Source organism: Pleurodeles waltl, chromosome 4_1, assembly GCF_031143425.1.
Source record: "Pleurodeles waltl isolate 20211129_DDA chromosome 4_1, aPleWal1.hap1.20221129, whole genome shotgun sequence".
NCBI classification, from domain to species: Eukaryota; Metazoa; Chordata; class Amphibia; order Caudata; family Salamandridae; genus Pleurodeles; species Pleurodeles waltl.
Window position 1 is genome coordinate 998,644,681 of NC_090442.1, and position 27,182 is coordinate 998,671,862.

The window sequence follows — 27,182 nt, forward strand, 5'->3', positions numbered from 1 at the left end:
AGCTGGGGCAAGCGCAGGGAGGCAGGAAATTCTCTGTACCTGTGTTGGTGGAGGGCTCTGAACGCTTCTCCCACTTCAAAGTAGGCACCAGGTATAAGTAGCGGGCCCTCAGACCCAACTCTTCAGTAAACGTCTGGACCTGTGGAAAATGGACTGCTGTACTGCTCTGCTGCACAAAGGACTGCTCTGCTGCCCTTCTACTGAGTGAGGAGGACTGGACCTGCACTTTGATTGCAGGACCTCCAGAGTGACTCCAAGGCGAGTTGGCTGGCCTCCTGATCTGAACTTAAGGTACAGAAAAGTCCCCAACCATTGTGCACCCTGCACATGGTCTCTGCCTGCTATGGTCCTAACCCCCCAAGTGGTGCAGCTTCAGTAATGGAACCCTGTAAGTGTGGCTAAAAGCGCTCTGCTAGCCCAGCTGTAGTCTCATCGGAACCGATGCAAGCCTGCATCACAACCTGTATGGCTAATCGAAATCCCCTGCTGAATGATGCATCTTCTACATGGACCTTACAGATTCACATGGAAACTGACACAGCCTTGACACAAGCCCACATTGCAGTCCTTGCAGCTCATCAGAACCGCCACTAGGTGATGCACACTGAATGCAAGCCTGCCCTGCAGATCTCGCAGCTCATCGGAACCACCTCTGCGCAGAGCATCTTCAACACAGACCTAGCATTGCTTCTTGGGACCAGCGCTGCACAGCAAAACACTTTGCAACCAGGATTTAAGGTACATTTCTCAGCTGGGCTATCTTGGTCCTTCTAGGTAAGTACCCTTTTTGACATGGTTAGCCCCCACTTTTTGCCTGGTTTCTGATGTGGCTTTGACTGTTAATGCATTGGGTCCCTGCTAAAGAGGTCCCCTGTGCCGAATCTCTTTCTCCAAAACCACACACTTGTTTTGCACAAATGGCAAACTCTTTAGCTACCCCTACAAGTCCCTAGTAAATGGTACCCCTAGTACCTAGGGCCAGGATACTAAGGAAGGTCTCAGGGCTACATCACCAATATTGCCACCCTCAGGGCCACCTCACCTAACCCACAGTGTGCTACATTGAAGACTGTATGTGTTGGTGCAGGCTAAATTGAAAGCATGACGTGTCACACACCCCTGTGTGCCAGGTCCCCTGTCACTGCATGTGGCAGGTATAAGTCACCCCTAAAGCTGGGTGCTTCCAGGCACATGTGAGGACATATATGCATAAGCAAATATGTCCTTGCTGTATCTCTGGTGATTCTGAGACATAATAAGTGTACAAGGAAGCCGTTTTACATGCATGTGCTGGACACTGGTCAATATGAGTTCTCCAGCTACCTGATGGCTTCTCTGAATCCTGAGATGTTTGATGACAAACATCTCAGAATAATAAACCCTCACTGACTCCAGTGATGGATTTATTAATAATCACACATAGAGAGCACCTTAGAGGTGCCCCCCAAAAAACCTTCCCAGCTACTGGTGTGTTCACTGACTGGTCCAAAACAGTGCAGCCACCCTAGACTGCGTTCTGGTCCCCTGAGGTGAGGGCCAACGCTCTTGGGGGCCCATAACAAAGGCCTGCTCTGGGCAGAGGTGATAACACCTCGTCCAGACGAGGATGCACATACCAGGACGGGAATCTTCAAAGGCCTTGCCACCTTTGAAATGCAACCTAGGTGTCTCCCTGTCCTGACCCCACTTTTGTCAGCAGCACAGGTGGGAAAATTAGTAAAATTACGAGGAGGGCCCACTTTATGCCAGTCCCACCCTAAGGTGGACGAGCTGAAGTGGACACAACTTTTCAAATTCCTCCATCTTGCTGGGAAGGAATTAGGCCACTGGGTTTAGGATTATGCCCTTTTCCCAGCAGAAATAGTCATAAGAAGGGTGTAGTCACACTAAAGGTGGTCACCCCATTGGCTATCGCCTGGCACTCCCTGTAACACCCCTAAATTGAGTATTTAGGTGGCACCCCTGAACCCTAGAACTCAGATCCTGAATACTTATGAAGAATTATGACAAAGAAGAGTCGACCCCGCAGAAGAAGAGGAAGAAGCGGCTGACCCTGTACCAACCTTTCTGGCCTGCCTGCTAACCTCACCAGACTCATCACAAAAAGGCTTGCCCTGCAGTAGCAGTTCCAAGAAGCCAAGGAAGCTTGCCTGCCTTCTAAAAAGACTCAGACTCCCGTGAGCAGCAGACCTGCTCAGCAACAAAGTGTTGACCAAGGACTTTGCAGCCTGGAAACCCGACACCTGAAGTGACCTTTGCACCAGACGACCTCGACCCGTTGAGAAGCCCAAGATTGGTGCCAGCAGGGCTCCCCAGCTGTCCTGAGCCGGAGTCCATCCGAGTGTCACCCCTCCTGTGCTCATCCATGTTGCCTGCAGCCCTTGAATGCAGGTCCCCTCTCCTGCAGCCTAGTGGAGAGAAAACCTGATACCTAGAGCAACCACTGCACCAATTACCCCTGACCTCAGCTGAGGTGGGTCATCTGTGCCATTGACATCACCCAGCCCCTGAGAGCTTGAGTTCACCCTGGATCCACCACTGCCAGACGGCCCCGACAACACCTGCAGCCTCAGCTCACAGGACCCCCGGATCTCAAGTGCTCCCGGACAAGAAAACCTGACATCAAAAGACACTCCTGCATCAGTCACCCCTGGGCACAGGAGAAGAGGACCAAAGGTGCATCTATGTCCCCAAGCACCTCAAGTCTACGACCTACCTGTTTGTTATCCCCGACTGGCTTTCCAGCCCCAGCCTGCAGCCTGTTTTGTCATGGGGTCAGTCTCTCATAGGAAACCATAGGGAACCAGATGCCTTACTGCACCTCTGCAGCCGGCCGCCCCAGTGCTGACCAGTATGACCTGTTGGTGTGGTTCTGATCAGTGCCCAATACTTAACTTAACTCCTTGAGATTGACTTTGTAAGTTGTTATTAACCCTGTGTTTGCTGAACATTGTTTTTCCTTCATAGGATAACATTGAGAGAACTTTGAACACTGCACTGTCTATTATTGAAACTGCAAAGTATTTATGCTTGAAACTCTACTTACCCGATTATGAAGTTCTAGGGTATGAAACATACATAAAAAAAGAATTGTTATTTTTCTAAATTGGTCTCTGATTCATTTTTTGAGTGTGCGCCTCATCTATTGCCTCTGTGAGTACAACAAATGCTTAGCACTACCTTCTGATAAGCCTAAGTGCTTGTCCATACTACCACAAAATAGAACATTAGTCCTATATACTTTTGCCTCTGCAATGCCAATTAGGATCCTCTGGACTATCTACAAAGTGTACTTCATTTTAGTGCACTATATAGAGAGCCAGCTTCCTACATTGGTGGCACAGCTGTGGGGTCTGCAACTTTGCATTTGCAGATGCCACTTGGTCAATAAGTGACTACACGAGTAAATCCCAAAATTGCCTTTAGTTAAATTGCATTTTTGAATTTAATATTTTTCCAAATTCTTATAAGTACTGTTAGGGCCCTGGTTAGGTCCCTGTAGCTTAACAGTAAAAACTTTAAAAACTTACTTAGGACTACAAAAACTTGTGTTAGGGTTTTTTCCTTAGCTCAGAAAGTTCCCAATTTTAGTAAAATAATGAATACCTCAGAAGACAAGGTGGTGGAGCTCAACATCACCCCTTCTCTTCAGCTTTCCCACAAGCAGTTAATGGCCCTCTATAAAGGATACAAAATTAAAACCAGCTCAGCTGTACTAGTGCAAAGCTCCAGGAGCTACTGGCAGAGCCCGAGCAGACCCATCCTTCTGATGAGGCCACTGATCCTGTAAATCAGTATCAAGACAACTCAGGTGGGGAGGAAGAAAGGGACCATCTGCTTCTTGAAAGAGAGGGATCTGTCCCCCAAGTGTCTAGGACACCTCCCTATAGTGAGAGTGGCTTAGGATCCTCAAGATCCAGAGAAACACTCTCTAAAGAGGAGCTTCTCTCAGAGAGATTGGCTAGGAGACTTGCCCTGGAAGGCAGAATCCTAGCAATAGAGAAAGAGAGAAGCGAAATGGATCTAGTACCCATGGATGGTGACAGCAATTTTATAACTAGGGACAGAGTAGAGCATTGTGACCCTAAAATCCCCAAAGGGATTGTCCCTAAATATGAGGAAGGTGATGATATCACCAAAAGGTTCACAACCTATGAAGATGGCCTGTTTAGCCAGAAAACTTGCAAAACAGCATTGTGGCTCTCCTCTGTGGGAACTGTTCTCAGGAAGAGCAGGGATAGACTCCTGACACTGAATGAAGCAGATGCAAGGTCCTGTGACCCCATGAAGGATACTGGACCTGATTATGTAGTTCTTGGGTTTGAAACATACATAAAAAAATTTATTTTTCTAAATTGATCTCAGATTTATTCTTTGAGTGTGTGTCTCATTATCTGCCTCTGTGAGTACTACAGATGCTTAACACTACCCTCTGATAAGCCTAACTGCTTGTCCACACTACCACAAATACAGCATTAGTCCTATCTACTTTTGCCTCTCCAATACCAATTGGGGACCCACTGGACTTTGCACAGTGTACTTTATTTTAATGCACTATATAGAGAGACAGTCGGTGTTCCATTGTGGTTGGGTTGAACTTGTGACTGTGTCCCGGTGCGGTGCAACCAGATAACCACAATTGGCATTTCTGCTTTAACCACTATTTTTACTTAAATGTTAAAAATGTCATATCTCAATTTCTACTAATTGGATTTTTGTTGTTTTGGCGTCGAATAATTTTTTACATTTCACTCTATTTTGTAATCGCGTATCTGAGATGAACCGGGGACATGGGATGCAATGTAACATTCTCTTTACAATGTGCTTGCTTCGTGAGAGTTTTACTTGTTGTATCAGAAAACAATGAAAATGTTCTTATAATTTTTTTTAAAAAATCACTATTTTTAGGTCAAGTGTAAGCGTACAGCCTCTTGTATACTTTTAGTATGCTTACAGTGCACTTAAAGGCATTTCATTTGCTCCTTGCAGTTTCATTTAAAAATCATTACTTTCTAGTGCTTAGTCGTGCCTCTTTGTCCGTCCTTTTTTCTTTTTGGGAGCAGGGACCAACTACTGTATAATTACGCTTTGTCCTGTTTATCTCTTCTTTAAGGGGCGTTTTTCATTTGTTTGCTGCTTGTGTTCCACGAAGGTTCAGTTTTAACTTGCAGAGCATTCTTGGTCTCAGCTCAGCTTCCCTGTAAACAAGGCTGTAAATCAGGCTGTTATCTTGGTCAGGTTTGCTCTTCATGTGCCTGGGTGCAACCACAGTGGTGGGAGGGAGGATGCCCGCTTATTTATTTTGTTTAATTACTTGTTTTAACTTTCAATGCTTTACACAAGTATCTGCTATATTACACAAGACATATTAATTTTTTGTAGGCAGGGAAGATTAAGTGATGTAGAGCCAAGGCCATGACTCGAACCCGGGTCCCCAGTTCCAAAGTCAGCAGCTCTAGTCTTTGCTCCATATCTTCTCCCTGTTCAAGCAGGTTTCCGTGGCTCATAAGGCATTCCAGCTTCTTTACCTGTTTAACAAATACCTCCTCTGATCGTTTCAAAGGGGAAAGACTAGCTGGGTTTAGAGAGCTTGAAAAACAAGAGGGAGATAGATCAGTTTGACACTTTTGCTTTCGGTTTTGCTGGTCTGTGCTAGGAAAAGCCAACAAGGAACCACGCTTCATTTTAAGGAGGTATACCAGGGATTACTGGACGTGAACATAAATGTATTCCTGGCCCTGAGCCGTAGGTCAGACTTCTCATTCCTCTATTTGCTTTTTTTTTTGTGTGTAAATGACTGCACTTGTGAAAAGCATGTCTGTTTTGCGTGCTTGTTAATGTTTGAGATCTGTTATGTAGGGGTTTGTTTTGATTCTGTTTCAGTACAGAATACTGCTGGGCCTGCCCCGCAGCCCTGATTTCTGTCACATATGCCATGCCATACAACACTTCTTTCTTTTACAAGCCATTGATTATTGTGGGGTTGTCGCTCAGCTTCATTGCATTTTAGTGAAATTGAAGTTGTAAATCTGAGATTGTGAAATGTATCAAATTACAGCCTTGGGGACTGAAGGGGCCTCCTGATGTCTGGTTTTATTTAGTTTACTTGGGGTAGCTTATTGTAACTAATATGCTGCAAACTAAATCCCCTTGAGTTACTGCGGTCAGTTTGCCACACTGCCCAGAAATAGTTTATTCAAACATTTGCTAACCATTTTCATTCTTTCATTTATTGTTATGCCTTAGACTCTCTTGGGGTGACTGCCAATACCGTTTTCAAATACAGAACTTACAAATGTATTTGTTCTCACTTCTTGGCCTGTTTTTGGGAGGCCAGTGATTTAATTGGTAGAGCCACGCTCCATAAGTGCAATAAGTTAATCACCAGTTAATTCAATCAGCTTCACAATTTTTCTTCCTGAGGTCTAGGTCTGTTGGCCTTTCGGAAGTAAAAGCCTGTTTATGATCTCCCCACGCCCTGCCAGTGCAGGGTCCAAAGTCCTGTGGCTTCAGGCTGATACTATATCTCCGAAAGAGCATGCGGGAAGGCAGCTGCGCCACAAGTGATTTTTAGACAAATCCAGAATAGCAATTCCATCTATGCCTTCCTTCCAGGAGCCCTTTTTCTGCTTTGAAGATGTTTGTTTTTTGGGCCTCCAGGAAAAATGAGTTATTTCTTTGAGCGCAAAATCACAACTTTACTGACCTCCTTAATAAGCACCTTTGAAATTAAATTTGTGCACTCTGGCCACTTCCAAACCCTGTGCAGGCAGCCAACCCCAGCTCATGAGATGTAGCTGCTTTTGTGTTGAATCAGTCAGGTAAGGTGCTGAAATCCTGGCTTTGCTGTGTTTTTACTATGATACACGGCTATTCAAAAGGGCCTTCCAACTGTAATATTGTTAAGTTGGAAGCCATCCTTGGTGTAGTATTCGAGGATTGTCTAGCTCCCTAGTTCAAAATGTGATTCACTAATTTAGTTTGTTTCTGCTTTGCATTCTGGGACTTGTAGTTTTATTTTTATAATGTGATACCAGCTTGAAACCAGCCCTTGCAGCAGTATGTATAGAGTAGTCCAGCTTCCTAGTTCGATGCGTGATTCGCTCATTTAGTGTATTTCTGCTTTGTATTCTTGGACTTGTAGTTTTATTTTTCCTAGCGTGATACAGGCTGCGAATACACAGCAGAAACCTGACTAGATTAACTATACACGTTTGAGTCTGTAAAACTTAAGCAGTGTGTGCGTGTATTTATAAAACTAACCTTGAAGAGAGCTTAGTGGTCAATATTTTATAACTAATATTTCAGTTCAACACTAACTGAGGATCATTCATATACTGTGAGATGACTGACCTCAAGCGTGTGAAAAATCATGGGCATTTTGTTCCAGTAAGCATACATTCTTGGAGTACAATTATTTATTCATTGCCCCACGGGCAATGTTGCCTGTATCAGTGGCCAAGTAAATATGTTTTGCACCTGGGAGTAGTATGTGTTTTAAAGGCCGTGTTTAAAAAAATATTCCCATAGGCCTACTAGCCCTTTAGTTATTTGAAGGGCCACTGGAATTATGTAGGAGAAAGGACCAAAAAAAGCAGCAGGGTTGACCAATTAGTGTGGCAAAAAAGTCCAGCTTTTCATTTACAATGCCAATAGATCTAACTCAAGTAAATGCAAGACCTATTGCATTGCAAATCCTTGTTCTCAGTTGGTGTGGGTTTTCTCTTGTGTTGTATTTAAACGTTATTACTGTTTGTATGCTGCAAAAATACTTTGCACATTACCTCTAAGTTAAGCCAGACTGTTTTTGTGCCAAGCCACCAGTGGACTGAGGACAGGTTAATTTGGGGTAATGGTTGTGTTTCACCCTGACCAGACTTGTGGTTGCTGCTTGAGTAGGGATTCTCCCCCTTCAACCAGTAACCCAGTTTCCTACAGTAACCCAGAATTAGTCAATGGGAGAGATCACTTTACAACAGTGAAAAATGACTTTAGTTTTTCACTGCCTGTGCATGTACAACTTATGTACACATGTCTCACTTTTTAAATACTATACGCTTTGCCCCATAAACCTTTAATTTACACCTTAGGGGCGACATTGAAGTATTAAAAAGAAAGGTTTAGGCCTGGCAAAAGGTTTGTCAGGCCGAAATGGCAGTGTAAAGCTTCACTGCAGGTTACAGTGGCAGGCCTGAGACATGTTTTACACTGTGCTACTATAGTGGATGGCACTATGAGTGCTGCAGCCCACTAGTAGCATTTAATTTACAGGTCCTCTGTACATGTAGTGTCATATACTTGGAACTTGCAACTAAATTAAATATGAAATTCAGGTGCATACCACCTTTACCGTGTTTTCAAAGGAAGAGTCCTAAGAACCAACAAAAACTGGTTCAGCAAAGGCAGGCTAAAGGTGGAGTGACCCTGCAGAAAGTGCCCTGCCCAACTTTTAATTAGGAAAAGCTGTAGGCCTTATATATTTATTATGAAAAAACAGTAGGCCTTTAAAGAAGGATTGTTTTGCGTTAACGCATGTAGGTATTTTGTGAAATGGGATCTCACAGATTACCTTAATAAGCAAGGGCGTTGGTGTTGATTACTCCTTGCAACAATGTGGAGGTACATGATTTGCAATGTTATAATCATTGTAAGACCCTGTTTGGATGCTCTTGACAAGGTTAACTATCTGCCAAGCTCTCTTAATAAAGAAAACCATTAGGAAACACACACACAACCAATACCTTTACCTACCTACCTTTCGGTCAGTCGTCTTCTTTCAATAGTCTGTGTGACTTTCATTCACACTCTCCTTCAAACCATGGCGGTATGGGGCAATGGGCAGCCCGAACACTCTCCTTCAAACCATGGCAGTATGGGGCAATGGACAGCCCGATTTAGCCACAGGCTCTATGATACTGTGAATCACAGCATTTTGTAGAACGTATGTACACATCTGCCTGAAAATATGTGTGTGTGCTTCAGTGACAAGGTTTTTCCCCTTTCATCCACTTGCTTGCATCACATTGAATCCACAGTATAGCCAGAGGTTCTACACCTGGTAGCCATCTTCGAATGGTACTGTCTACGGTGTATCATTGTTTCACTGTTCAAACATGGCCTACCCAATGCTTCAAAACATGAAGGCCATGTTGGAACTTTAGTATGACTTCGTATTGAGTACAATGCGATTGCAAGACAGCACGAGGTTCAACTTTGTTATTGCAATCGTGAGCCTGCCACACTTAGTCGGCGTCGTGTTTTTTTGTGTGCTTTAATTCTCATACTGTATATTGTGTGTTTTATTGCGGATGGGTAAGTGAATGAAAGCAACAAGGAGTTAGTGGTGGATATAGGAGTGCAAGATGTGGAAGTGAATAAAAACAACGGAGTTAGCGGGGGGAGGGAAATACGAGTGTAAGAATGAGTCAAAGGGGTCATGTGTGATGATTTCTAGCATGCCTTAAATGACCAGTGGCCGACGAGGCATTCTCGGGTATACAGCTGGCCTTTTGGCAGTGCTAGGCTTGTTTTAAAACCGAATCTACTTTACTGTCAAAAGTAAACTATGGCAAAAAAGCTACATAATATTGGTCGAATACGTTATTTTTTAGTCAATGTTTAAACCTTACAATCGGCAGATTTTAATCCTTGGTAAATGGGGTTTAGTACAGTCAATGGCCACCTATTCATGGCGTTTCTAGGAAGGTACCTTCCAACGCGTGGACTGGACAGAAGAGGAATTCAAGTGAAAACATTTACAAATGGGAAATTTGTATTTGCTTTGTAAAGGGTAATATTCCTTGCAAAATATCACTCGCTGCGATAAGTGAGCCTTTGGCGTGCCATTAGCTCTCCAAATCACTTGTAGGGAATGTTGACTAATGCATCATTGTAATTTAGGTGAGGCTGTAATCTAAGAACGCCAATTTCATTTTTGTTTGATGAAAATACTGCTTTTTCTGAACCGTATTCTTTTGTGAGTGGCCTAGTCATTAAACAGTCTTTTATCTTTTTTCCAGACCACTTCTGTTCCAAACAAGCGAACACATTGCCACTAGCCCTGCAATCGGGGATATAATTCCATACAGCACCATTCTTCAGTTTCTGTTCACAAGGGCGCCTCCTGAATTAAAATCACCTTATCAGGTAAACGGCAATAATTAACTCTTACAAGTGACAGCAGCCTAAATCCGGCCAGATTCTGAGAAGCGAGTAAGGCAACTACTGTATAAAGCTACATGCATCCTGCGAGTCACAGTTCGAATGCACGACCTTTTTTGTATATTGTTATTAATACGATGTGAACAGCTATGTGAAAAAGAGAAGCTTTACGCAAACCATCTACTTACAGCAAATATTAAAACAGTATTTCTGATTAACGTACACACACAAAGGCAAGCTATTTCTACTGCTAACACTGGGGATTTTGATTTATCATATTGTTGAATGCATGAGAATGTTAGACAAAGGATTTAAAAATAGAGATCATTGGAAATATTTGTATTTGTATCATTTATAAAGCGCATATTACCCAAGGGTATCTAAGCGCTGGGAAAAAAGAGGGATCGCCGGACTCTGCTTAAGCAAACGCTGCAAATAAAGGCAGCAAACAGCTGAGGAAGGTAAAGAGTCAGCAAGCATGGTTTCTAAGTAAACAGTCATGTCTTGAGTTGTTTGCGGAACACCAGGTGTACCCCCGTCCTACGAACGGTGTCCGGGAGGGAGTTCCACAATTTCCTCGTTGCTACGGAGAAGGCTCGATCTGACCTTATTGGTCCGAGGGATACCAACCAGAAAAAGCCCTGTTGATCTCAGGGGACCACCGGGTACATACAAGTTCAAAGCCGCTGTAAGAAATCCTAAGCCCTGAAAATAACAGGGCCTTATGCGCCAAGCAGAGGGCTTTGAAAGCCACCCGTTTTCTTACTGAAAGCCAGTGCAGTAGACACAGCCTATATGAGACAAAGACATGTCTGAGCAATCCAAGAACTAAGCGTGTCACCGCATTTTGGATCATTTGTAATTTGTTCAAGGAAAGTTGATATTAAGATACAACGCATTACAGTAGTCCAACTGAGATGTAATAAGGGCTAGGACTGCGCAAGTCCTTAATTCCTGTGGAAGCACAGGGAGGATTTTCCTCAAGATCCAGATCAGCCAGGAACATTCACTGACTGTCCTGTTCACCTGGGGGTCAAATGGCAGATTATCGAACCGAACCCCCAGGTTTCTCACTACTGAAACAGGAACAGGTAAGGTGCCACAACCCTCTGGCCACCACTGCTCTTTGCAGATGGCATTATTTATCCCCAAAAACTACAATCTCTGTTTTTTCGCCATTCATTTTGAGCCAGATCATTGACATTGAACCACTCACCTCCTGCATGCATGCCGAAATCTATTGGGCGCTCTATCTCTATCATCCATGGTGGAAATGATGATCTGGGTATCATCAGCATAAGATGACAATTGGAAGCCGAATGAGAGCACAAGGTTTGCCAAGAGAGCTACATATAGGTTGAACAGAGTGGGGCTCGAAGAGGATCCTTGAGGAACTCCACAAGGAAACTGGAAAGGGGGAGCCCCACAATCTCCATATCTCACAATATTAGATGTGTCATTCAGAAAGTATTCCAAGAGTTTGTGCCTCCTTTTCCACCTCAGCCTCCTTAAGCCTGTGCACCATACGAACTGCAGAGATGGAAAAATGACTCAACCTTTCAACTGACTGCACTAAATAATTGAAGCATCAAATCCAGTCATATCTCAGCAAAATGTTTAACTCCCAACATCTGTGGAAAAGTACTGATGGTGTTGAAGAGTAGGTTGACCACACTCATAAGAGCTTATTCCTGCCCCAGTGTTAACGTGGTGGCACTGAAGCTCCCATACAAAGAGTGGAGGGGGAGCAGGTCTGACACTACCAGATCTTGGTCTCTACCACTTAGTGCCCCAGCACTTGCTGCAGTGTCAGGATCTGTCCCCCAGCAGGGAGTGAAAAATATTGTAGGGAGGCCAGTGGGGTCGGGGGTTGTCTTCGCCGATTATGTTTGTTATGAAAAGGGATGGGGCAGAACAGGGAACTGCTCATTTGATTAGATCAATGTCACACGTCTAGCAGAGAACTGCAGGTGACACTCCATTTGCGAAGGAAGCTGAGCTGTAGAACGTCTTGATATTTCTGACTCTTTAGCTGCAGCGTAGGCTTTTATGAGGCACTGGGTTGAGTAATAGTGTTACTGGCGGATATAAGCCCTGGAGAGAGGTCCTTGATGTTCTCGGAATCCCAAGAGCACTTTAGAAAGTCTCGGGCAGTTTTTGTTCTTTCTCCAGCTCGTGGGGGATAGGAGGTTGGCCATAGGATTGACTCCTGGGCAAACTCTGTCAGAGCGGCATGTGCTGATTGAGGGGAGCAGACTGTTGTACGGAATGATATGTAGTGACCAGACCACCCTACTAACCCACACTGAAGATGGAGGCCAAATAGGAAAATGACCTGGGTAGCCAATGCCAGGAGAAGAGTAGGAGGGGGATTATCACGGGCGATCATACACGATGTCAGACAGGGCAGGCAGATTTCACACATCTGGTGTGGCAGTGCCCAGTGGTGGGTGATTTAATATAAGCGGGTATAGTCAATGTGGTTGATTTGTCGCTGAAACACTTTTTCTTGGGGCTTCGCTCCTGCTCCAAGAGGGGTAAGTTAAACTATGAAACTTATCTGTTGTCCAGTGCTTGGTTTGTTTCCGTTGCAGGGCACCAGCACTTATTTTTGAGGGCTGGCACTTATTTTTCTGCCTCAAGCATTAACTGCAAGCAAAAGACACATATGGGAAAAACGGAATAAGATAAGGACGAAATAGTGTTACAAAGGGAGAAAACAGAAAGCTTCAAGAGTGAGCTGAAGGGACAGGGAATGTTTGTAAATTGAATAGAGAGGCCCGAGATGGCTTCAGGATTACGCTGCCTCAGTATTTCAAACTCGCACATTTAAGTGCAGCAGCCGCATGTTTAAGAGGAGGACGGCACTTTTTTATTTACAAATTAAGCACTGGTGTTGTCCCTTCTCATGGCAAGTAGATACACGTTCCTCGTACGAGGGTTGGAGGCGAACCCTAAAGGAATAGCTGTTGGAGGAGAAGCTGAGATTGGTAAGGGTAAGATCAAATGAAAAAGCACAAGAAAGTATATCCAAGTGGAGAGACTTGTATGATACTTTATGCGCTGATGAGAACTAAGAAGAAAATGAAGACAACAAAATTTGAAGCGCTGGTTCCTGTGGTTGTTGGGATGCCATCAGTTATTGAATGACTTGTTGCCGAGAAGGTACTGGCCCTGATTCTCCGTCATAATTGTTCTTAAGTTAAATGCTGTCTTGCGCACACAGTTTAGGAACTGGTCTGTATAATCAATAAACGTGGTTATATATTTTTTTGAATGTCAGATATGAGAGTAAGAGTTTTTGGAAGATGTGCATTTCACAGAGTATGAGCCACCTGTTTGACAACAAGATTTGGAATTTAACATCAGGCGCAAATATAAAACTAAGGGCCAGATGTAGCAAAATGCCAATTTGCGACTTGCAAATTGCGAGACCCTGCGACTCGCAATTTGAACTCGCAAATTGGTATGCAGAGCGGTGTCTCAGACACCGTCTGCGAGTCGCTATGGGGTCGCAATGACCCACCTCATTAATATTAATGAGGTGGGTCGCAAACTAGCCACTCGCAAACATGGAGGCCTGCTGTAGTCAGCAGACCTCCATGTTCGTGACTGCTTTTAAATAAAGCAGTTTTTTTTTTTTTTTTAAGTGTAGCCCGTTTTCCTTAAAGGAAAACAAGCTGCACTTAAAAAAATCCGAAACCTTTAGTTTCGGTATTTTTTCAGGGCAGGTAGTGGTCCCCTGGACCACTACCTGCCCTGAAAAAATAGTTTTGGGTCCATTCACAAAGTGGAAGGGGTCCCATGGGGACCCCTTCCAATTTGCGAGTGGGTTACCATCCACTTGAAGTGGATGGTAACTGCGACACCCTTTGCGACCGCATATGCGGTCGCAAATGTTATTGCAAATAATTCCGAATCGCAAATAGGAAGGGAACATCCATTCCTATTTGCGATTCTGAAATGCATATTGCGAGTCGGTCCCGACTCGCAATATGCATTTCTGCATTGGAAACTGGAATTTGAGACTCGCAAATGGCATTTTTTGCCGTTTGCGACTCGCAAATAGTTTCCTGCATCTGGCCCTAAGTTTCTTTGAGGGTTAAATATTAAGTTTACAATAGTATGGAAGGGGAAAGTTTGTGAATTAATTTAAACATGATGCTTCGAAAGCCATTGTGTATACGTGTATGGTACGGTTAAATACGGGAGAAATAGGAAAGACCAAACCGAATCCAAATAGCGGAGGGAAATACCAAGACTAATTCGGAAGGTAAATTGAGGAAGACACAAAATAGAGGGAAGAACTAGTGATATAGCTGCAAAAGAATCAAAGCCTAAACCCCCAGTTTGTCATAGGAATGCGTTAACAACGGCTCGGTTTTTTTAAATCGGCTGGAAATTGCAGGTTCTAGACATTTCGCTTTCCGGTGTCTCCGGAAAGAGGGAGAAAAGTTTAAAAAACAGCATAGATTTGCAGGCAGCATATCATATAATTCATATTATGAATTAAGAAGTACCGAATAAATGTACCAAGCAGTCAAAACTCAAAAGAATGCCAGGAAGAACACTGTCACTCTTGGATGGCCTAATGTGAAGATAATGCTTACCCATCCATACCGGGACGGTTTTAAAGGGCCAGGCTGAGATCGTGGTGAGAGGTTGACGTTTCATACATCCCTTCTGTGTAAAGTCTATATACCACCTAATACCAAACCGTTTTATTTCTGAGTTATAGTTCATTATAACAACATTCCAAATAACATCTTAATTGAACGAGGACATGAGTGGCCAGCTAGCCGAATGGCGGTAAGCATCCGCTGCTCTACCAGGACATAGTATTATCCTGCCTAGATCCTGCTAAGCCGCCAGCATTAAAAACTAGGAAACTGCATGAATACATGGCGGTGGAGTTAAATATTAAAGGTGAGCTACCTGGCTAGGCAATGTTAGGCTTCCAGATCCCTAAGCTCCTTACTCAGTAGTAGTAGTAGGGTGTGGGGTGTGCAGACAGATCCAGGAGAGGCCATAAGCAAGTGAGAAGTAGTCAGGAGAAGTCACAGAAGACACTAAGGAAGACTTCCCATGTGGGAGACCCAGCGGTTTGAAGACTCCCGATTACGGTACAAGAGGACCTGCAAAAGAAGGGGACAGAGTCCAGTCCACAATGGATTGTCTGGTGCGGGCATGAGCCACTACCCACGCTTCTGTGGATGCAGAACCAGGTCGAGGAGGGGAGAAGACGGGCTGTGGAGCCCAGGAGTCGAAGAGGAGTCCTTGGAGAGGTGCAGATGGTGTCCCATGTTGGTTATCGTGTCGCAGATGGTCAGTGGTGCGGAAGGACCACAAACAAGCCTTGGCAAATGCAAGAGAAGCAAAAGAAGATTTGCAAGGCTGAAGGGGACCAGCAAGGGCCAGGGGACTCGACCCAGGGAGGGGACTCCGAGGTGACCCTCAGCAGTTGGGAGAGCCAACAGAAGCAGTTGCAGCCCCCACTGGCAGCAGGCACAGTAAGTCGTAGTGAGGCCCAGTCAGCACACCTAAAGAGGAGTCCCATGTCGCTGGAGTAGCAGAGAGGAGACTGTGCTTTGCAAGAAGAAGCTCTGGGGGCCCGGGCTACTCAGAGCCTGAAGATCCCTTGGAGCAAGAGCAAACAAACCTTGGTAGCTGCAAGAGTTAAGGTGCACAGGGGTACTGTCCTGCAAGGAGAGGCAAGGGCTTACCGTCTCCCAAGTTGGACAGCTGGCAGAGAGGACTAAGGGGACCACTCCAGACCACCACCTGTGATGCAGGATCCACGCAGTTCTGGAGGAGAGCAGACCCACGCAGTCGATCGTTGTTACAGTTGGTGCCTGCAGATGCAGTGGAGTGACTCCTTCACTCCAAGGGAGATTCCTTCTTGCTTCTTAGTGCAGGCTGAATCTTGCCAACTTCAGAAGATGCCCAGCTGGGGAAAGATTGCAGTTGCAGTTGCTGGAAGGAGCCGGAGAAACAATGTTTCAAAGCACAGTCGTCGCTGGAGTTGCAGATTGTCAGTTCCTGGAGAGTCCAGTTGGAATCTTGCACGTCAAATCTGGGGACCCACCCTCACGGGAGTCCCTAAATAGCCCTAAAAGGGACCTGGCCACTCAGATGCTCCAATTCGCCTCTGCACATCTTGGTTTCAAGTTGGCAGAATCAAGTGACCACATGAAGGAGCTCTGAGCACCACCCCTGGGGTGGTGATGGACAGGTGCGGAGGACTCCCCTTTCCTTTGTCGAGTTTCGCACCAGAGGAGGGACTTTGGGTGCGTGGTTGGTGCAAACCGGTTTATGCAAGGAGGGCACCAAATGTGCCATTCAAAGCTAACCAGTGGCTTGGAGAGGCTACCCCTCCCAAGCCTTGTAAACCTATTTCCAAAGGAGAGGGTGTTACCTCCCTCCCCCACAGGAAGTCCTTTGTTCTTCCTTCCCCTGCCTGAGCTGATTAAGCAGCAGGAGGGCAGAAACCTGTCTGAGGGGTGGCAGCAGGGCAGGCTGCCCGGAAAACCTCAGGGTCCTCTCAGAAGTCCCCAGAGTGCATGGAATCATATAACCAATACTGGCAACAGTACTGGGGTATTAATTTGACATGTTTGATACCAAACATGCCCAGGTTCGGAGTTCCTGTTATGTAGCTGGACTCAGGTAATGCCCTGTGTCCAGTACACAGGTAAAATGACTTCCCTGCACTTACAAAGTCCAGTGCAATGGAACTGGAGTTTGCAGGGGCACCTCTGCTCATGCAGGGGTACCCTCACACAAAGGGACCTGCACAGTGCCCTCTGGGCTTGGAGGGCCTACCATAGGGGTGACTTACAGTGACCTGGTGCAGTGACCTGTAGTGAAAGGGTGCATGCACCTTTTCACGCAGGCTGCAATGGCAGGCCTCCAGACACATTTTCCATGGGCTTCCATGGGTGGCACAATACATGCTGCAGCCCATGGGGAACCCTTAGTGCCCCAGTGCCCTGGGTACCTAAACACCATATACTAGGGACTTATAAGGGGGCACTAGTATGCCAATTGTGGGGTGTGCAAAGCCCTAGACAACCAAATTTAGAGGGAGTGAGCACAATCACTCGGGTCCTGGTAGCAGGATCCCAGTGAAAACACTCTAGGAATACTGATAGCAGGCAAAACCTGGAGGTAAACATGCCAAAAAGAGGGTACTTTCCTACACCACCTGTAAAAACGACGACTGCTAAATCATACCCTTGAGATCATACTATACATACTACATCACTGTAGGTTTCATAGATTGCACATTGACTCTAGGAGGCATATTATTTTGTTTGGATGATAGTTTTTATATATCAAAAAAACGGATTAAAATATGGTAAAACACAAAAGGTATTATTGGTTCTTCCAAGTGTTGGGCATTGTTGTGTTTTAGAAGATGGTCTAAGCTTGTGTAGTTTGAATGTTTAAAGCACACATAAAGGGGTAAATATACTCTCGCAGTTTCTGCGTTAATCCCTGCAAAGCCAACTCATTATTCGATCTTTAGTACTTTAATAGACTAAGTACCAATCTATTTTAGCGAGTAATGTCACATTTCTGTTAGTGAGTGGCGCCATAACAGGGAAACAGTGTTACGTGTTGTTGCTTGTTCTGATGTACAACCTAACTTTCATACCCTATGATATCTTAAATGATGGATACCCTTTTACGAGAATTAACTTTTTCGGTAGTTGGAAGTGACCAAGCAGATTTTACATTCCATCCACAGAGCGCTGAACATTCATTCATTTAAAAAGTATATAATTTCTGTCTAAAATAGCTTGTTTTATTTGCGCAAACATCAGGGTAAAGCCACAATCTAGCTACGGCTCTTAAAACTGTTCTTTTTTAATCTTAAAACAGAGAGCAGAATGGTCGTTTGCTCGATACTCACAATGGCTTGATGACCACCCATCTGAGAAAGATAGGCTTATTCTTATAAGGTAAATTCATTGTTTTATCTTCAAATATGTACAAGTATTTCCAAATAATGTTTCTAAATTGCACACAGTATTTGTGAGGATAAGCTCTTATGTTTTCGTTTGTTGGCCCTGCTTTTATATACCTTTTATCATATAGTTCTAAAATGTGATACACAAGTAAGCCAGTGCACTTCTGTACAATTGCCCGAACCACCAAAAATTAACTTTCAAAGTATATGGATAGTTACTGCAGATCAAAAAAAATCTAAGTTTTCATATTTGAAAAGTCAGTCTGAGGGGGTCATTATGACATTGGTGGTATTCAAAGCCATGGGCACCTACATACCCCCGCTACGGCGACCATCGTCCGCCAGATTATGGACCTTGCTGGACTTCCACCACCCTTAGGGCGTAAATCCGGCAGTAGCCATGCTGACGGACGGTGGTGTCCTGGCGGTACTACCACCTGCACTGCCCCCCTCCCCCACAGTAGGACGCCGCCAGCCGTATTAAGACCTTTAATATGGCCTGGCGGTGTCCTGCTGGCGGAACACTGCTGGCGGTAGTCGAGCCCCTTCCCATTCCCTGACGGACGACCTTCTCCCTGGAACAGGTAAGGTGATCGTCTGACAGGGGAGGTGGGACGGGAGGTTGGGGGTTGTTGTGTGTGAGTGTGTGGTGTCTGCGTGTGTGTGTAAATGTGTGTGAATGTGAGTGTTGTGGTGTATGTGTGGTTGTACGCATGTGAGTCAATGCATGTATGAATGGTGAAGTGAATGCGTGTCTGCATGTCAGTGTGTATGCGTGTGAGCATGTATGTTTGGATGTCTCTGTGTATGCGTGTGAGTATGTCAGTGTGTATGCATGCATGAATGCGTATGAGTATGTATGAGTGAATGTGTGTACAGAAGAGTGTGAGTGGATGAGTGTCTGGTAGTGTAGGTGAATGGGTGTGTGCGTGTCTGTGTGCATGTATGCGGGGAGGGGGCGCTGTGACTAGGTGGGGGTGATGTGAGTGTGTGTGGCTGTGTGCGTGTATGGCTGTGGGGGCAGTTGTGTGGTGGGTGCGTGTCTGCGTGTGTATGAATGGGTGTCGTGAGTGTGTGTGTGTCTACGAGTGCGTGCGTGAATGAGGGGGTGGGGGTGTGTGTGTGAATGGATCGGAGGCGGGTGGTGGGTGTGTATGTTTGCATTGGGGGTGGGTGGGAGGGTGAGTTTGGGTGCGGGGATTAGGTGATTGCAGGGGGGGTTGGGGTAGCTATCTACCGGTGACAGGGCAGGAATTTCCTGTCACCGGTAGGCCCTACCACCATGGTTTTTGTGGCATTGCTACCGCCACGGAAACCATGGTGGTAGGCCGGGTCATAATACTGCCGACAGTATTCTGTGGGCCATCGGGTCGGAGATGAACATCTCTGGCCTGGGGGTTCATACTGCCATGGCGGTATGAGTGGTGATGTGGCGGGTTGGCTCATAATGTGGCAGTATACACCGTCAGCCTGTTGGTGGTGATAGCGCCACATTAACCCTGATGGTCAAAAGACCCCCAGGGTCAAAATGAATGCCTAAATGTTTGAAAATGCTGGATGGGCCTACCTCTATCTGCTATGAAATTGCATATTTGATTGATAGTTTCATTTTGAAACCTCTGGAATTAAATTCCCAGATGACCCAAACCCAGGGCTCCCCAGAGCCTCCTTCACCTACCTGACTCCTAAGCATTTTCTTAAAAATGCATTCAGCTTTCCCCATTTATGCCTCTTGCTGAGAGATTGGAAATCCATGAACGTCCTACAGCCTTTAGCAGTGGTATAGCCAGAGGCAACAGCATCAAGAAGCTGCAACAGCAAGCAGGAAATATGTTGACCTCCTAGAATTTAGGGCCGACATCCCCTTGAAACATATCTGTTCCCCTTTACCGCAATGTCTAAAGAATAAAATCCCAACCTCAGTTGAGAAGATAGACAATTTTTGCCCTTTGTGGGAGTGGAGGAAGCATGCCACAATTCTTGCTTCTCAGATTCCAAGTTATAATTTAGCACATGTACCATTCCAAATGCCACAGAATGCAACACACCTCTCTTTTTTTTCACACATCACATAGTATTATGCCCTCTTTAACCAATATCCATACATTTCACTCACAGTACAAATAAGCACACTCACCCCTAGCAACAGAATTAAAAAAAACTTCCTTAAACTGTATATTACTACTACTAGTTCCTTAAAGAGTACCCTAAGTACGCCCCCTTATATATTTTCATAGCTTGAACTTAACTATTACCAAACCCACCTACTACACCTGTATAACCTCATCAATAACAAATTCAATCACCACACAACAGAAAATAGCACACTAACTGTAAACAGATAACCCGAGCATCTGACATGCACAGTGTCACTTGCCAGGAAGAAATTAATAAAAATCAAGGAAGGCTCAAGTGTATAGTCACTAAGGGCCACATTCACGGTCACAAAACAAACATACATCGCACTGCGACACGCAATTAGGAACAGAACGCCCCTTCCTAATTGCGACTCACAAACCCTTTTTGCAATTCAGTAGAGATTACAGAATCGCAAAATTGGTTTTGTGCATCGCAAAATGCTTTTTTCTTGTTGCAAATGGCCCAATTCTGTGAATCGGGCCGTTTGCAACAAGAAGAATGCTTTGTACATGTGGCTGCAAGCGCCCTGATTGCACCTTCCAACCAGATCACCCACTCTCCATGCAAACCATCAGATTCTGATAACCTTCATGGACATAACTTAGGAGTGGCTAACCTACTTACAACAATTGAGATGGGGACCTACCTGTAGCAGGATCAAAAGCCCTCCTATAAGCCAAATTAGATTGAAGAGATTTCTGATAAACAAGATAGACTGAATAGATTGCCTCCTTCACAACACTACTCCTGCTCTCCACCTGACCTTCTAGGTGAAACGTATATACACTTTTATGCCAAATACCAGTTCTTTTAGAAAACACTGTACCTTACAAGACATTTATTTGACACCATTGTCCACATAATTTCTGGTGAAACGCCTATCTGGTAAAGTATGCTTCCTAGAAGTTCAGCGAACCTACTTGAGTTTATACTCTTCACTATTTTAACCTCAGACCGCGTAGGAAAATGGTCTGTTACATAGGGTTCTCCGTGTGCCAGTACAGCAAAAGGGTCCATTATATTGATAGTTAGTTTGCACAGTGCACCTGTGGAAACTCACTTGAAAAGGCCAGAATAATACATGGCTTTGAAGATTTATTGCTTTTGTGCAGTCACATACCCAACCTGTCTGCCTTTGTTAAACCAGCCCTTAGTCTTCGTTCAGTCTCTCACATAACCCAAAGGCCCATTGTGGCTGTCAAATGAAGGAATTACTTTGTGTCCTCAAATAATTTCATCATTTCTTTCAGCAAGTTCCTCTTGAAGTTTCTAAAAAGGTTGAGCATCACCTTTCAAAATGTTCTCATGTCATCCATGCTGAGTGAATGTTTTAACGATTGTTATATTTTTTCCCTGTCCCCCCCCCCTTCCATTTTTCTTCTGATACCTCACCATAATATCCTGGTACCAGCACACACCCTAAATCCTTACTGGGGCAAGTGACTTAACATTCTACATCATATACCTCATGTTTACCATCACCCCTTTCCAAAAAATGAACACGAGACGCAGTCAAGCTGTGTTGCCCTTTCCTGGGACATTTTCATTATGGAGCCAGACCAGCTAAAAGGGGTTCTGGTACCAAAATAGTACTTAGGCCCTGGTTAGGTTACAGCTTAACTAACACACCCTTGTTAGGGCACTGATCTATTCTAAGGAAATGTTCTATTCATCTCTGGTAGCTATAGCATAAGGAGCAAGCAGTTGCTGGAGAAATTTGTTTTTTATGTTCGGAAAGTACCAGCAGCAATTGTAAAGTCAAGAAAACGAAACAAAAATGCCCTAATGAATATACAAACGTGTTATATAGGTAATAAGGGAAAAACACAATTTTTTTATTTTTTATAAATGGGTCCGTGGATCGGAATTTGAGGTAAAAAGCAGCAAGAAAACACAACTCCCAATTCAGTTTGACTGCGATAGAGGGTGGAAGGAGGAGAGGGTGAACCAAGCTTGTTGCACCAATCTAAGTTTTTCTCTTAGGACTTTGCCTTGTTTCAGAAGCTCAAAGTCGTCCAGTGGGATAAAGCAAAAGGGTAAAGCCAAGGAGGGTTCTTAAATCTGATACACTGTTGCTGAGCTCCTGCAGAATCAGACTTTTTTTGGTCCCAAACGCTCTCAGTAGGACTAAGCTGGATTTCTCTGCTGGTGGGGGTGCTTCGCTGCTGGGATAGATTTGCCACATTACACCCGTCCAGAATACGACCTTGGGACTTTGTCATTTTTTGACTCTCAAAATCCACCAGAGGGGCAAGGCTGGAAGTTCTAGTTGGACTGGGGCCCAAAAAAGGTCTAGTGCAAGGAAGGAGATGAGGCCCCTCTCCGCTGCTTGAACTGTGAAATACAGCAATAAGCAGGGTTTATTGGTACTCTCTTTGGCCCTGGTGCAGCTGCGCCTGCTGCACCAGTGGAAGCTACACCTCTGCATTTTTTTTTACAGCTGGCATGTGCTTGGGGAAGACTTATCACCTTTTTCCAGACCTCTGGAGTACAAAAACTGTCACTCTTATTTCTACTTGCTTGAAAAATTCCTCCTGTGCGGACCTTCCTATCTTGCTTTTCCTCAGAAGGTGGTACCTGGTGACTTATTCATAGTAACACGTACAAAGTCACATGTCTCGGCAAGTGATTCAGCACAGCAACATTGTGGTTGTTGTCTTGGCTCCGTGAATAGGATTTGCAGCATTTCAAACCAGTGTTAATCATTCCCATATCCGCGAGTCATCTTCCTACATGTTCCCAGTCTCTCGGAAGCATGTGTTAAAGATGGTGATAGATCAAACCACTTGAGCCCTTGGACCCCTGAATGTAACATTTGAAAATGAGTTTCTTAGTGGTTCGCACACTGGACGTTCTAAGACCTCAATGTATACCTCAAAAAGATAATCCAGTATTGTCCTTTCCACCTCCAGTTCACCAAGCTGGTGTAGAAAAGGAAAAGATGGCTAAACACAAGACATTTTGCTGGAAAGGAACAATATGAATAACGGACTTTTCAATAATCTAACATAATAAATGTGGTCAGCGCTGGTCACTCAAGGCTGCTGATTGACAAAACAACAAATTAACACAGCCACCATTGTTAGTTTACACAGTTACAAAATGTGCTTGCAAAAGCCAATATTACATGAAAAGTGCAGTACACCTCGCTGCCTCCAGCTCGTGCCTGTAATGTGACTATCTTCTTTCCCTGCCGGTTCGTGTGAAACTCCCGCTTGTCAGCTGTGTATTATGGGGTTTACTACGGGAGAGATGTTCTCAAAGTAACGTTTTTCTTATGTTCATTTTACATAAGCAAATGATATTTCTCCATCCAACGCAGCTATCCAACCGACACCGTTCACACCAACAAACACACACTCATATTCCATAATCATCACATTCCAAGCTCTACACTCAAACCTTGAACATTCCAGTCGCAACTACAGTTCCACTTAAAAAATTTAAGCTACCTAGTGCTGGAAATTTTTTATACCAGACTGAAAAAAGGAAGTGCCCTGTAGTCTTCTTTGATATAGTCTTTTCCAGACACTTCGAGCATCATTTACAACTGCTCTATCGTAGATTAAGAAAAAAGTTAAACAACATCTACTCAGCACTGTACACATAATGATCGCAACTCGGTTGTATCCAAAATGAGTGTGATAGCTCTAGTTTGATTTCCCTACATCTAAAAATGCCTGGCTCCGTGAGAGCGACATTTGGTTACACTAATGGATGCCTGATGTTGTGGTAGTCCACAAGAAAGTCACCTGGTGCCTTGTCTGAAGTAATGGCAGTTCTTAAGACAAAAAGGTGACAAGATGACTTAATGGTTTAAATGTTTGCCAGTGATATGTCTTGTAGTCTGAATATTATGAGTTTGAATCCTGCCATGGTCAGCTCAGCCTTTCAGCGGTTGGTAAGTTGAGTAACGTTACATAGAACAATAGTAAAACATGTCTCATGAAAACGCGCCCAGAAAGAAGGATTTGCATTCTATGTCCTCAGTATTTACACTGGCGGTTCCACTCTACAGATGTCCTAAAATTAAGGTCACAATCCATTTGTCTAGTTGCAGCAGGCTCCCCTCAGGATCACATCATCCTGGATACTCAGTAGAGGTTGCCAAAAAGAATAAACTGGATGGGAAATAAAAGCACTGCCTACTTGCTGACTGTCCAGGAAAGTGCCTAGAACCTTTTCCAGTTTGAAGAGTATGGTAACCTTTACTTGTCTCTCCGCTTTTGACATAGAACGGGATGAAGAGTGGGACCAACTTTTCCTCCAACTGACTGACGAGTGACTTACAGAGCATGCAGTGAAAGCCTAATGCTACACCCACATCATCAATTTAGTAGTGAGCAGAAGTAGGATTCTCTTCAAAACAATAAAGCAACTGCACCGATCTACTGCCTAACCCCCACCCTTTAATCCTACTCTCCATAAACCACAGCAATGTGATTAATCTGTCCTTCAGTTTAAAAAAGAAAGCAAAACAGATAATCTAGCAGCACAATGCTGGCACCAAGTCTTCTTTCCCCAATTACCTACTGCATTACACAGCCCACCGCAATCATCATCCTTTAACGTATTCTGTCTCACATTTCTCACCAATATTCTCAATTCCCTCAAAGCAGTCTTCTGTAAAGAGGATGTCTTTCTCCCCTCCTTCATCACAACACACTTGGAACAAGCTCTCTCATTCCCTCTCACTATAGTCAACTGCTCCCTCATCCAAGGAATTTTCCCTTAAGGCCTCAAGGTGGGCAAGATTTTGTCACACACTAAGAATCCCTCCCTGATACCCTTGCTAACTATCTGGCCCATCATCTGTCTACCCATCAGCGGCAATATCCTTGAAAAAGTCAACTTTGTTTGACTGCAAGATCACATCAGCGTCAACCATCTCCTGCCAACTGCTAATATGGCTTCAGATATAGCTGTAGCACTGTGACAGCCACCTAACAAATTGTAGACAACACTCTGCTGATCAAAGATGCATATTACCCTGCTGTCTGATAATTCAGGACATATACATCACATTCAGTACAGCTGATCATCCCACTGTCATCCACACTCTCATGTCCCAAATGGGATTCACAGGCAAAGTCTTTCAGTGGTACTCCTACCAATCCACCTGACACCATTTGTCCATTTTGGTATTTCCTGATGCCAAAAGCACCTTTATCAGCTGCAGAGTTCTGCAAGGATCCAACTTTTGCCAGGTCATCTTCAACCTCTCGATTGCAGCCCTTGGACTGTAATGACTGGCAACAATATTAAAACATGCCAATATGCAAATGGCAGAGACAACATGAAAGTCTTCTATCCTCCCCATATTCAATGCTTGAAACACTACCTGCACCTTTTCAAGTGCTAGATGTCCAACACCTACATAAAATGCATCCCACCATGACAGAATTCCTCCTATTCAGCAACACCAACAATCTGTTGCCATACCAGGCTCAGTGATGTCAACCTGGGCAGATTCAACCCCCAACTATCACCCAATGCCAAGTTCATTTGATTTATTCATTACACCAATCAAGGTTTACATTGCCAAGCAGACCAAAACGGCACATCCTCTGTACTCATGAAAGTGAAAAGCTTCCTTCTGGAGAACCATCCAAGCCCTCATATTCTCATATTTGTATTGTGGCAGTGCCATGCCCATGGCTACGAGGCCCTGCAATGGGACATCTGACATGCCATCCATAGCAAGCAGCATGCCTTGTCAAAGGCCTGACAACATTCTCTGTTTCCCACACCCTAAACTAAACTCAACTTGCTCCCCTTTTGTGGTGTGCATAATCTTTTTTTTTATTTAAAAAAGCTTTATTTTGCATTTTACTGATTAATAAACATGAAACATTGATCAAAACAACCAGCAATCAGGGAGACAATGCAATATATCGAAATGAATTAGGAAGACAATTAACAGTATCATTGATAGCATGCTTCTACAGTGGATGGATAAAATAGTGCAAATTACAGCGATAAACAGGGACAATATCAGTACCCACCTACCCAGGGTGGAAAGCTTGAGCCGCTGTATGGGTGGTCTTCCAACTCCCAAGATAGACATGTTGTAGCTCTGGTATAAAACATCCTCCGTAGACTTTGAGGAAGAGGGTGTCCACGTGTCTGAAGCTCGAAGTGTTTTGACATAGTAAGATGTAAGCCCCGTAACCTGCCCTGGCGGCAGATGTAGGTAAGAAAGGACGTCACATGGACTCAAATTTGGCCTGTTTGCCCCTAAGCATTGTAGTGAGTTTCTACATAGCATATATGTTCCACACCTTGCTCAACCACAAGTTAGCGGTAGGGCGTGAGGCTGTTTGCACATCTGAGCTATACAGAAGCGACCTGCTAGTTAAAGAAAGGATGTAAATGTGCCTCTGGAAGTAGTAGTGGGGAGAGCCCTCTCGGCATTGGGTCCTCCAATAGGACTAGCAGTGGCTCACGTGGCAAAATAATGTTGGTGATATTGTGTATGTTCTGCAGGATAGTGTCCCAGAAAGATTGTATGGAGGTGTAAGCCCACCAAGCATGTAAAAAAGTGCCCTGCTCCCCACACCTCTTCCAGCGGACGACAGGTGATAAGTTTGAATGCATTTTCTCTATGTTTCAGACATATGGACGAGCCAGAAGCCCTTTGCCATATGGAGTGCCATGTGATTTCTGGGACTGCCATCCTCAGCTCCTTCTCCCACTGCACTACATAGGCGCGTTTCCTGGGAGGTGTAAGGGCAAATGTATAGCGGTAGAGTAATGAGATGACACTCCATAGCATCGTGAGCTCTTTGGTGTCCCACCCAGTATAAGGCTTGGGCTATGCGATATGACGCAGAACGGGAAAGGCCAATCTGTTCCCGAAGGAAGCCACCAGCTTTCAGGGTGCCCTCATTATAGAAGGCACGCATCCTTG

General features: G+C 44.5%; 1 protein-coding gene across 1 annotated transcript in view; it reads left to right on the forward strand.

Annotated features, from left to right (window-relative positions):
* The window catches only part of COG5 (component of oligomeric golgi complex 5), a 1,306,288-nt gene that overhangs the window by 1,241,849 nt on the left and 37,257 nt on the right, over positions 1-27,182 (forward strand). Inside the window, exons 21-22 of the mRNA XM_069229832.1 lie at positions 10,020-10,146; positions 18,046-18,125. Coding sequence (XP_069085933.1) covers positions 10,020-10,146; positions 18,046-18,125 — 207 coding nt within the window. The remainder of the gene's footprint in view (positions 1-10,019; positions 10,147-18,045; positions 18,126-27,182) is intronic.